The sequence below is a fragment of the Cryptomeria japonica genome, chromosome 1, assembly GCF_030272615.1.
Source record: "Cryptomeria japonica chromosome 1, Sugi_1.0, whole genome shotgun sequence".
Classification (NCBI taxonomy): Eukaryota; Viridiplantae; Streptophyta; class Pinopsida; order Cupressales; family Cupressaceae; genus Cryptomeria; species Cryptomeria japonica.
The window spans coordinates 483,359,945-483,373,033 of record NC_081405.1 but is presented as its reverse complement, the minus strand read 5'-3'; the positions used below and the strand labels follow the sequence as shown (position 1 = coordinate 483,373,033).

Sequence of the window (13,089 nt, the reverse complement as noted above, 5' to 3'; positions counted from 1 at the left end):
AAATGAAAAATCGCTCCTGACCCTCAAAGAGGGCCCAGAGCGAAATTATTGAAAATCCTCATTTTACCTTGCAACAACAAAGCGAGTTTGGATGAGATGGATGAAGGAAGAACATTGCCAAGTGATGAATGAAGTTTCAATGAAAAATGGTGGATAATCAAGCTTAAAATCAAAAAGTCGCTCCTAACCCTCAGAGAGGGCCCATAGTGATTTTTCAGGATCCTCTCCTTTGTTTGAGGAATTGAGACCAAATCTTGTGTGGATAAGGAAGAAGAGATGATGTTTTATGTCTTGGAAGCAATTTGGAATCCAAAAGATGAAGGATTAAGAGCAAGATTGAAAAATCGCTCCTGACCTTCATTGAAGGTCCAGGGCGAAATTGGTGATATCCTTCATTTTTACATTATTGAATGTTGATATTCCTTAAAATCCTCAAAATTGCTCACTTCGAAGCCTTTGGAAAGATTAAATCAAATTCGCATTAAATTAAAGGCATTTTAATTTAATAAATTAATTTTGTACCTTGAAATAATCAATATAAGCATCTTAGAGGTATTAAAATTAATTTAAATAAATTAAAAATTTACAAGTTGAGCACTCAAATACATTTATTTGCTTTTACAAGCAAGTCGGCCTTCTTTTGAGGAGGATTTTATTTCATTTTCATTTCCCTTTTGGCAAGTCGGCCTTGGAGAGAAGAGAGGTGAGTGCTCTATATATTGGAGGGGTTTGTTTCATATTTCAAATCATTCATTCATCCTTTTTCAAGTGCAAAGTTGAAGTGCAAATTGGAGGAGCGAAATCCAGAGGATTGAAGACGAATTTCCAGATTTTGAAGAAGTTAGTGGAAGGTGGAACCCTTTTGGAAGGTTAAGGGAGGCGCAATTCATCTAAAGGAGAACTTTAATCTAGATTTTGCCTAGCAAAATCCATTTTTTACATCATTTCTTAGAGTTTAATACTCAAGAGGAGGTATGGCAAAATCATCTTGACACCCTTGTTCAAGGTTTGATTTTTAGACACATTTGTTTTGGAAAATCTAAGTATTGCAGGGTTAATAAGGAAATGATAACTCAAGATTTATCATGAAGTTTCCTAATTAAAATCTTAAATCTTCCTTTTAAGTTTAATTTCTAGACTTCAAGATATATTACTAATTGTGAAATGTTGTGTAGGTATCAAGATGGCGACTCCTAAGGGAGGAGCATCTACAAGTCGGCAGGCTCTCATCAAAGAAGATCAAGCAAGGATAAGGGAGACCTCCTCCAGTCTAGCATCGACAAGACGACCTTCTTCGGTCAAGCATCATCATGACTAACCTCTTCCAATCCAGCGTTCCAAGGCGAGGTACATCATCACCCTGCACATCAAAGACAAAAGAAGTCAGAGCAAGGGTTCGTTGAAGGAGCAGATAGTTCCAGAAGAGTTAATTAAAGCTAGCTTCTCAGCGACGTCAAGTTGAATATCCACCAAATTACGAGTGTCAAACGAGGTGGCATCCTAGTCATCACTCCTCCAATTAGATTGGTCCACCTCAGCGTGTCCAGATTCAATGTACCTAACTCATGGGAGGTGGCACAAACTTCGATGTACCTACCCTAGCTATCCATTGGTCGAATTTTCCAGAGAAGACATGTGTCCTTAAAATGTAATTTTATCATTGGTCAAGCATTAAATGTTATGTAACGAACCCTAATTAGGGTTTTCATTGTTGAATCTTGACCATTAATCTCAAATTCATCTGAGCCATCGAATTGTATTGTGGGCACTATATAAACCCCGACTCTTCATTTGTGAAGGCTAATAGGAAGGAAGTTAGAAAGGAGATAGTGAATAGAGAATAGTTAGAATAGTGAATTAGTCAGTTGATAGAATAGCAATTAGAGTAGAGTAGAGGGAGAAGGCAAAGATTCTTGCCAAGATGTTGTTGTAAAAGACTTGTGAAACTTCATTGAAGAAATGGTGAAATTTATGGGCCGATTCGACAATTTGCATGGTCTCTATACTTCTCATATTTGATTTCATGTTATTAGATGAGTGGAAGAAATGTGTTTGATTGATGGTGAAATTCGTATATCCATACTACTAGCAGTTTGTTGATTGCAGACTTGCCTTGTGTAGTCAACTGGAATCATTCAGCTTAAGCTTAACTTCAATTGTCGCTTCTTCATTGATATGCATCAGCTTGATGGTGTCTATGCTTGTAGTGATGATTTGAACATCACAAAGCTTTCCTTCGAAGATCACACTAACCTTGTGGAGACAGTCCTGTGATGTCAAGACAAGACTTAGTTAGAATTTCATCAAAGATCATTCATTGCTCCTACATTCTTAGTATTAGGATTAGATCCTTTCCTTGCCCTCATCTTTTTTTCTTTTTTTCAAATCAAAGCCGGTAAAATCTTGTGTTCCAGCAATATTCAAAGCAAATCAAACGTTCAGTCATTAAGTGTAAGTCCCCTTGTGATTCCAGCAAAATCACATCATACCACAGAGAGCTTATCCACACGTAGAGATCCTACAGCGAAGAACCTTGAAGTCACCCTGATTGATCCTTTTCGTGATATCTTCAGCATTCAGAGGCTTTACTCAAGAGAGGATAAGGTACCCTTGGGTATTTTATTCTATGTTTGGTAGTGTACAAAATACACGTCAACAGGTAGGTGATGTTGATGACAGGAAGAGAACTACCGGTGGAGCATTGTTTTTGAGAAAGAAGTTGATTTCTTGGGCAAGTAAGAAGCAAGATGCTATTTCTTTATCTACTGCAGAAGCTGAATATATTGTTGCTGCTAGCAATTGTACTCAGGTACTTTGGATCAGAGTTCCCAGACTCGCCGCGAGTCAGGCGAGTTCGCCGAGTTGGCGAGTCGAGCCAAGCTCGGTGAGTTTTGCCAAAACTCACCGAGTCCGAGCTCCAGGACTCGGCCGCGCGAATGGGCAATTTCAATTTTAAAAAACAAAAAAAATAAAAGCTTTTTCATTTGTTTTTTTTTAACTTTCTCTTTCATATAACCCTAAAAGGTCTTCTAATTGTTAGTTGTGAGAAGAAGAGAGGAAAAGTGAGAGAGAGGAAGGAAAACAAGAGGCCATAGGTTTGCAACCAGCAAGGAAGAAGAGCATCAAGGAGACCACAAATCACATTGGGAGGCCATAATCTTGCATTGAGAGCATCAAGGAGTCCAAAGCAAGACTTCTCAACTCATTTGAAAGAGGTAAGGTAGATTTTGCTGGTTTTTTTAGGTATGTTAATGGATTTTTTTCATTTGTTTGTTAATTGTTTTTTAGTTTAATAGTTAACTTTCCAAATCTTGAATGTTTTTATTTTTATAGCTTAATTTCAATGAGAGAAGTAGAATAATAACAAAGTGCAAACCCTACATTTTTTAAGAAAAAAATTGTAAACATGTATTTACAATTTTATTTTTTTTAAAAGTAGGGTTTGCTGATTTTTTCTATTAGTTTATAACTTTATTAAATTTTCTTATTGCAGTAGCCTTCACGTTTAAAAAAAACATTCATTTTTCACAATGCCTAAAAAGGATGAGGCTTGGAAATATACTGAAGACTTTATTGGCAGACAAAAAAATCAAACAAAATGTTTTTTTTGTAAAGAAATTAATTTTGGTGGCATCAATAGATTTAAATACCATATTGCCGGCATACCTGGCCATGATATTGAGGTATGCAAATTACAAACTCCTAAGGCAAAACGTTTCTGTTATGTCCAATTAGAAACACATGAACAAGAAAAGTTAACTAAGAAGAGGCAATTGGAAGAGTTAAGTGCTATTGGCTCCCATGCACCCACATCTGCATCCGCATCCGCATCCACATCCGTAGGCTATGTTGGAGAGGGTTCTTCCATGCCTCCCTTTCGCCCTAGTGCTTCTGCTAGTGCTAGTGCTTCTACTTCTACTCCTCCTAGTGGCACTATTACCTTTGGCCCTAGAGTTCGGAAATCCAGGTTGGATAGTTATTTTGTTCCGCGTAGTACTCCTGGGGCACAACCCTCGCTTGAGAGCATGGGTTGGAACAAGGAGGTTCATGATGCTGCAAGAAAACAAATTTGCAAGTTTTGGTACTTTTGCAACATTCCATTTATTGCAGCCAGGTAATTCTTTTTGATTTGATTGCTTTAAGTTTAAAAGTAAATTTATAGTTTGAAGTTGAACTCTACTTTGTCTAATCATAATCTATTTGTGACAGGTCTCCTTATTGGCAAGGCATGGTAGATTCCATAACCATTTGTGATGTGGGGTTTAAAGCCCCTACCGATGCTGAGTTAAGTGGCCCCCTCTTGTTACAAATGGTTGAGGATATGAAAGTTGAGCTAGAGGACCACCGACAGTCTTGGAGCCAAAAGGGTTGCACCATCATGACAGATGGTTGGACGGATAGGAGGAATAGAACACTCCTAAATTTTCTTGTTTCCTGCGGCGGTGATTGATCATGATTCATTCTAATTTGTACTTCCCTAAATGCATTGAATAAATTAAATTTTGAGTTGTTGAAAGTTTGAAACTCTATTTTCAGGAAACACGATGTTCTTGAAGTCTATTGATGCTTCCTCACATGTGAAAAATGCCACATACTTATGTGAGGCTATTGAGGAAGTCATACAAGAGGTGGGGAAAGAAAATGTGGTGCAGGTGGTGACAGATAATGCAGCAAGTTATGTTGTTGCAGGTAAATTTTGAACTTTTCAAGTCTTGATGGAGAGGCATCTATGATTATTTAAAATTTTCTTAACACATCAAATTTTGTAATTAACTTAAAATTGCTGCAGGTAAACTTTTGATGGAGAGGCACCCGAAATTTTTTTGGTCTCCTTGTGCGGCCCATTGCCTTGACCTCATGTTGGAGGATATTGGTAAGCTTGAATGGGTGAAATCAATAGTTGAAAGGGCCAAAACTATCAGCAAATTTATCTACAATCATGCATTGGTCCTTAGCATTACGAGGCAATACACGGGGCAAAAGGAGTTGGCTCGTCCTGGTATCACGAGGTTTGCCTCAAACTTCCTCACACTGAAATCCTTGATAAAATCAAAGGCGGCTTTGAGGCGTATGTTTGTTGGTAAGGAGTGGACTTCCTCATCCTATGCTACGACCACTGCAGGGATAGATGTGGTAAATTGCATTTTTGATGAGCCAGGTTTTTGGACCCCCTGTGGAGAAACCGTGCAGGTAAATTTATTACAATTTAACATTTAGCATCTACTATCTAGTATCTACTATTTAGTAATTTAATTTTAATTTATTAACAATTTAACTTTGCAATTTTTCTTTTTTTTTATTTTAATTTGTGACTTAATTGTTTTTGTTTAACATTATGTGTAGGTCACTGAGCCCCTCGTAGTTCTCCTACGAGTTGTTGATGGGGAGAAGCCTTCTATGGGCTATATATATGAGGGTATGGATAGGGCCAAGGAGGCCATTAGGTCCATATATGCAGGAGATGAGGATAAGTATGGCCCCATTTGGGAGATTATTGATAGGAGATGGCAGAACCAACTTCACAGGCCCATCCATGCAGTAGCCTATTACCTCAATCCGGCATTTCGATTCCATGATGACTTCAAGGCGGATGAGGAGGTTTTTAGTGGCCTGTATACAGTGGTTTAGAAGTTGTGTACTGATGGCACGGCCTCAAGTACAACGCTCCAGCTGGATAAATATAATAATCGACAAGGGGCAATCTTCGCAAGCAGCATGTGCATAGAGGCTCGAACACAATTGCAGCCAGGTAGAAATATATGTAAACTTAAGATTCTTAAGTTTATGGCTTATGCATTTTAATTTTTGATTTTATAATCTAGCCTTAAAGTTGGAAATGAGTTTGATTTTTTTTTCTTTTTCGTTATTTCAGATAGATGGTGGCAAATGTTTGGGCCCTCAACCCCATACCTTCAAAAAATTGCCATCCGTATTTTGAGTCAGCCATGCAGCGCTTCTGGATGTGAGCGCAATTGGTCTATGTTCGAGCACATCCACTCGAAGAGGCGTAATAGATTGTCTGTGGAGAGGTTGAATGATCTTGTTTTTGTTCATTACAACCTCCGTCTTAGGACCAGACAGATTTTGGACACTGACTCCTCTCCGATCATTTTAGCGGAGATCGATCCAGAGTTTGAGTGGATCACTGAGTCTACCGATCCCGTCTTCACTGAGGAGGACCATGAGTGGGTTGACCAGGCAGACAGAGAGGCTGAGGCTGTGGCTATGGCAGAGGAGGAGGATAGAGCACGATCCGGCACAGGCACCTCACAGGCGGAGACTATGGCTTCTCAGTCATCCAACACCTACCTTAGACGCATTTGTAGGAGGCAGACAGACTACTCTAAGGCTGAGGATGAGCTAGAGCCTGAGTCATAGACTTGTTTTTGTTTACAGTTATATATATGTTTGGGACCATTTGATGTCATGGATTTTATATACATTTGACAACATTTATAACTCTATATATCTATGTTTTCTATTTCCTTCAGCTACAATTTACATTTCTACGCATGTGATGGATGTATGTTTATGTATGTGATCAAATTAGCTTCTATTTGATGATGTTATAGTGTCTTTAAGCTTTATTCAATAATGGGTGCATGAAACAAGTTTTAAATCGTTAAAAATCTCTAAATTTCAAGGGTTTTTTATTTTGCCGAGTCATAGCTGAGTCGTCGCCGAGTCATAGCTGAGTCACAAGTCGAGTCGGCCTTGCCGAGTCCGAGTCTGGGATCTTTGCTTTGGATAAAGCAGATGCTAAAGGATATTAGAGTTGTTTATAATGAGCCTACTGTTATATATTGTGACAATTCTAGTGCTATCAATATTTCTAAGAATTCGGTGTTGCATTGTAAGACAAAACATATATCAATCAAGTTTCATTTCTTGAGAGAGAAGGTGAATGAGAAGAAAGTCAAACTGGAGTATGTACCTACAAAAGAACGGATTGCAGATATATTTACTAAGCCTTTGCTTGCAGAATCATTTGTATGTCTGGGAGAGAAGTTAGGGGTGATTGCCCCTCCTACTGTGAACTAGATGCATTGAGTTGCATCGATCCGGTGGACTTTATAGTCATATCTTGATATCTGGATTGATGAGTGGGTGTTGCTACTTCGAGGGAGTAGTCAGTATGTGATTTAGTTGTTTAGATTTGTGAGTTTGTTCTAAAGGGGAGAGATTATCTGGTAAGAGGGAGAGAGAATAATGATTTGTATTTGTCTTTGGCATTGTTGTCAAAGGGGGAGAGATGCATGTGAAAAACTGTCTTATCTATATGAGGTAGAGAGCTATGTGTGTATGATCTCAGGGGGAGATTGCTGAAGATAGGTGGAGTTGATTTCTTTCTTTCTTTGCATTGATTATTTTTCACATTCATATGTTGCCATCAATGCCAAAGGGGGAGATTGTTGGATATTAGAGTTGTTGTCATTGATATCAACATATTCGTGTGTTGCAGAGAGTTGGTTTGGGTGATCTGTTACAAATTAATGGGTTTTGAGATACTTATCTCTAGTTGATTTAGTATGAGTTTCAGTGTTCCGGAAGGTGATTTGATTGAGTTATGTGATCTGGTGTGATAGTTGGTTTTTCTATTGGTTCTATATTGTAGAGTTGTGATTTTGGGATTGTATTGCTCCGGAATTGATTCCTTATGTTGAGCGGATTTTGGAGAGTGTCTGGGATGTTCATGTGTGTCCTCTGATCAGATGGTTCATGATTTGGAACTTCACAAGCATATCTTTCAGTTTGTCAATTGGTGTTCTTGAACTTCGGTGATGAAATGATGATGATTCTTGTCATCCGAGTTGTGGTTATTGCAGTGGAATTCACGTTGCTTGTTGATGTTCTCTGATTGTGTTCTATGCGTTTTGGTGGTTCGCATTGATCGTGGTGTGCGTTATTGAAGATTTTATTGGTCCTGTGGTATTCTTCGTGTTATGCTACATATTTGGTGGTTTAGCGTGTTGCGGATGATCTTGGTGAATCACTTGGTGGTGTTGCGTGTTTGAGGATTTGATTTGGGTCCATGCTATGTCCTCGCCGACATTGTATTGGTCCGGTTCTGGATTTATGTATCGTGTGGTGTAATTTTGTAATTAGGTCTTATGTGTTGAGCTGACCTTGAGGTTAAGGTTGATGATTTGTATAAATAAGTGTTGTAGTCATGTAAGATGTGTGTTTGCGGTTGTATCTATGATCTGTGAGAGTATTGTATGTGCAAACAAGCGAATTTATCTTTCGGTAGTGGAGAAGAGCAGAGAAGTGTTGTTGTACAGATAGTGTGCTTAATCGGAACTGTGATCAGGCATTTGGAGCTGCTATTCTTTCAGTTCATGTAATCCGGATTGTTGTTCGATCTTTGTAAGGCAGTGAGCCTTCCTTGGGTTGTTGCCCTTTGTTGTTTTTGAGTAGTGAGCTCTAGGCAGTATACTTGAATGCATGGCATTCCCCGTTGTAATATTTACACATACTATTGCAGAGTATTATCATATTGTGGGTAGGTTCCCATCGTGGTTTTTCCCTTACCGAGTTTTCCACGTCAAAAATCCATATGTTGTGTGTGTTGTTGATGTGGTGCTTATCTTTGCTATTGTTGTTCATGATTAGATCTGAAACTGAGATTAATTTGTTTGAGTTTGGTGAGAATTGATTCGCCCCTCGCTCCCCCCCTTTCAATTCTCCTGCATTGTTGCTACCAACATATATATATATATATCCACTTAAACTAGACAAACTGTGTCTGTCACAATAAGCAGATAAGTTTATGATCTTGATCTTCTTAATATTATAATGGCTATAAGGTTCTTTCAATATTGGCCAAAACTAACATGTTGAGCATAAAGGGCAAGTTGCACTTCAAACTAGAGTAATAAATTTTAATCCGAGTTATCCGCATTACCTTAAAATCATGAACAAAAGCTGCAATTTATCTTAATCGTTTAAAGAATTTTTCTTGGAAATTTTAACACGCAACACTTGAAACTAGAGTTATTAATTTTTATCTATGTCATCTGCATTTTACTATAAAACCATGAACATAAGCTCCAGTTTGTGTTTTTTAAAGTAATAATACGGAAAAATTTAATCGCGTTCTATCAACAATTGTCATTAAAAAAATTTAATTGCTTTCCTTAATTTTTATTCACATCTACTGGGGAATGAAAAATAATTTATTAAGTTTTATAAAAAAAAATGTTTTTTAATTGTGCCTACCGCTGGAAATGGCCATCCGTCCCCGGGACGGTCAAGGACGGATTGGGTTTCCCCAACCGTCCCGGGGACGGTCAACGGTCCCCTAAAAAAAGGTTGACCGTTTTCGAGTTTCCGGGACGGTTTCTGAAAATTTTCGGGAATTGGGGACGTCTTGGAATCGTTTCTGGCCATCTCCAAGTCCCCGAAACGGTTTCTGTTTCCGAAACGTGTGGCTTTAGGCTGGAAATGCGATTCTGGGTAACACTGGTGGGAAACCTATTATAGCGGCTAGGGCACTGAACTTATTCTTGCTGTTGTATACTTCTGATTACTGGATGAAATTGCTGCTTATATCTTCAGAATTGTAAGGGACAGCAATATTTCTTGGTTTGGCAAAAATGAAGGTCGGAAGTTTAATCATTTTGAAATCTGTTCTATGATATGATCAATAGTATTCTTTCTTGGTGAAGTTTTCTTTCTATGTTTATGCATTTTCCCATTGAGCTCGATTATTATTATTCCAAAACATATTGCAAATCTGATAACTATTGCAAGTCTGAAACAAACATTAAAAACATCAGCAAACAGAGTTTTCATGACCAGCAAGTCAATGTCCTTCATTAGTGAACGTATGCAAACTGTTTGACAAAATGACACAATGAAGAATATTGCAAACAATTAATAGCAAAACAGGGCTGCAAACTACACTTGTTTCTAAAATTTTTGTTCACGTATTTTGGTTGTGGCATATCTATGGTATTACATACATAGTTTTGTGAAAGCAAATTAAATGTGGGAGTGTGAAGCGCGATAAAATTGAAAGAAAGTCCTCAGAAATAATGTCATTCAAGAAATTGTAGGTTTTACTTCGTCATTATTTGCATGAGAATTGTAGTGGTTCGAGTCTTTATGAGAAGGGTTCAATTCCCATCAAGTGTATTTTCTTCAAATTTATGTTACTTTTTATAAAGTTTTATGTTGTTTGAAACTTTTGGAGGCATCATTTTTTGAAATCAAAGGAATTTTTCTTTTGTGGAGAATTTAATTGTATATAGGTGTATTATCAATTGAAATTGACACCTTGCATAATGCATATGGGCACTTGCATGTATGCATTACATTAATTATTTTTTCTATTAGAGATTCTACTGGTACATCTAGCAAATAACTAATAAGGACTAATGGACCAAAATGGTGCTTGGAAGACCCATAGTAGGCTGGAGAAATATTCCCATCTCCAATTAGCTTCTTGCTTAGAGATTGGGCACATTGCTTGAGAGACAGTTTTGGTAGTAGTTGTACTTCCTTTAAGTTTAGTATTTGTAATTTTTGAAGTTTGGTGTGTTGTGTTCAATATTGCTTTCCTTTTCTTGAATGCTGATGAGTTATAGTGGTTTGGTGGAGATATATTATTTTTCTTCCCACCTCTTGATGCATGGGGGAAAGTAGGTATTCACAATGAGTCAGTGAGTGGTTTTATACCTTCGATAGGGGTTACCTATGCTAGAGATGTAAAGGAAAAATAAGGTTAGTTGATATTTGGTTAAGTAGTTGTTTATCGGTTGAGGATGGACTTGAGGGCTATAGGTACAAGGAATCATTAGGATGGTGGCCATTATAGTTGGGTAATGAAGTGCCTTGCACATATTGAATGTGGTATAAATGGTCAAAGGCACGTTGGTAGATGATAAATTCAACATGATTGTGACAGGAGAAGCAAAATAGATCTTTATATTGTGAGAGGTCGTGGCATAGAGCACTAAATATATAGGACCGGTAGTTTTGCTCACATAGGAATGCGAAGCAAATGGTTAGGCATTAGGAGGATTCATATAGGTTCAACATTGGTTGATCAATACCAGGAGACGGGAGACTCAGTTTATCTAGTGGCAAGATGAGACAAATTGATGGAATGGAGATCATGTTTTGGTCTCCTTTGGATCAAAGGGGTACTTGTTAGATTTATATGAACCAAATTGTTAGCTTGTTGGTATATTATGTTAGTTTAATGGTTTGTTGGTAATAGTTTGGGTAGTTTTTAGTTATTGATGCGTATTTAATAGTTACCTGAGTGGCTAAAAAGAGATGTCTTTATAAGCCCATACTTGACAATTTAAATTTAATCCATATAAGATATTATTGTGTACTCTTTTTATATCATATCTAAATTTTTATTATTATTTCTGTGTATTCGATCCTAGATCCAGCATATTTGACTATCAAAAGCCACTTTTCTTCATTAGTCAATGATACATTATTCCTTAGTTCTCTCATAGCCATTTTAAATTACATAACCAATGACAGAATAATTGGTCCACTTATTAGATCTTCATTGATCACATGGAAATCAATGCTTTTTTGTGAAATTTGTATATTAGAATGTAGTGTAATGTTTCTTTTGATAGGATGACAATTCGGAGATATATTTAGTCCAAGGTTTTTAAAGATTGTAGTTTCAACACATGGATATCTGTTGAGTAATGCAGGTAGAATACAGACATCTAAAATGGGAGTCAGCCTCTCAAGATGACCTACAAAACTGTGGTGCAGAAGTAATGTGCGTGCTTGTTTTTATTTACTGTTATCTTAAGAGATTTCCAACTCATGGTTAACAATTAATATTTACATTTCTCTTGGTATCATTTCCTTCTTAACAGATTGGGAGCAGATATTATTTATGATACTTCATGTGTGCCACACCTTGTACGAGTGCTGGTTGCACTTCTGCGGACGAGGAGGTCATCAGATTTAAAGCAGTTGATAACCAATTCCAAGGAAAGCTCTTTTGAGGGCATGATTACAGAAGACAATCTGGATAATAATTGCAATGAAAATAAAGATTCAAGCATCTTTTGTACCAATGCATATCCTGTTGCATATATAGCAACGGTTATTAGGAACATTGATACATTCGATTATTTTCTGAGATTAGCATTTGAAGCTGGCTTAAGGGTTATAAATATAACAAAAGTGATGGGTTCATTGAACCTGTTGCCTTACTTTTCCAGTTTGGATAGATCATCTGTTAATTTGTACAGGATCTCATCTCTGCATTCCTGAGAAATATTGTAGTTGCAAAACACAAAGCTGAATTTCTTTTAATAGAGATTTTTAACTGCACATATGGGAATTTTAAGTGGGTAGTGTTATCTTTGCATAGAAGTTTTAATCTAAATTTTAATATTACCAGGAATAATCTGTTAAGTTGAACTGGTATAATTGAATTGACTAGATAATAGATAATACAGGCTTCCAGATAATATAGATTAATTTATAATTATTAGGTTTCTAAACTCTTAATGGATAATGTAGAATGGCTGTAATAATCCCTCTTGGTCACTACAATTTTTTTGTCTGCACAAACCTTACTGAATTAATGTAATATTAACAATACTGTATTCCATTGTTACCTTCTAGTCATTTATATCATTAATGTTGTTTTTACAGATGTGATCATCCCCAAAGATCATCACTGTGAATGAATGGTACGCACAACTTATGACATAAGCATACAGGTACATAATTTTTTATCAATCAAGGTCATCTAGTATCACCTTATGATATCATAACCAATTCATAACAACTCCAATACCAATTGGGAAATTCTTAACATGGACCATTACAGAAGTTGAGAAGTCTGGTTACAAATATATTCAAGAGCCAATGAGAATATCATTACCTTCCATTAATAGAACAAATAAAAAGTAAACATGTACCCGATGCTTAAACCTCGACGAGGTAGATCTGAAATACCTCATTTATGGATGATATCACAAATTTGAATGACTCCTTAATAAGATTGCTTGGATCTTGGTATTAGGTGCAAGGGTGGATGACAATCCCAAACACATGAACAAGATTGCATATCCATCCCAACCAGTGACCTCTGTT

General features: G+C 37.0%; 1 protein-coding gene across 1 annotated transcript in view; it reads left to right on the top strand.

The window, feature by feature from the left end:
- Positions 1-12,318, top strand: part of LOC131031286 (uncharacterized) — a 226,410-nt gene extending 214,092 nt beyond the window's left edge. Inside the window, exons 8-9 of the mRNA XM_057962398.2 lie at positions 11,685-11,755; positions 11,856-12,318. Of these exons, the coding sequence (XP_057818381.2) occupies positions 11,685-11,755; positions 11,856-12,258 (474 nt within the window). The 3' untranslated portion in view covers positions 12,259-12,318. The remainder of the gene's footprint in view (positions 1-11,684; positions 11,756-11,855) is intronic.
- Positions 12,319-13,089: the final 771 nt, after the last annotated feature.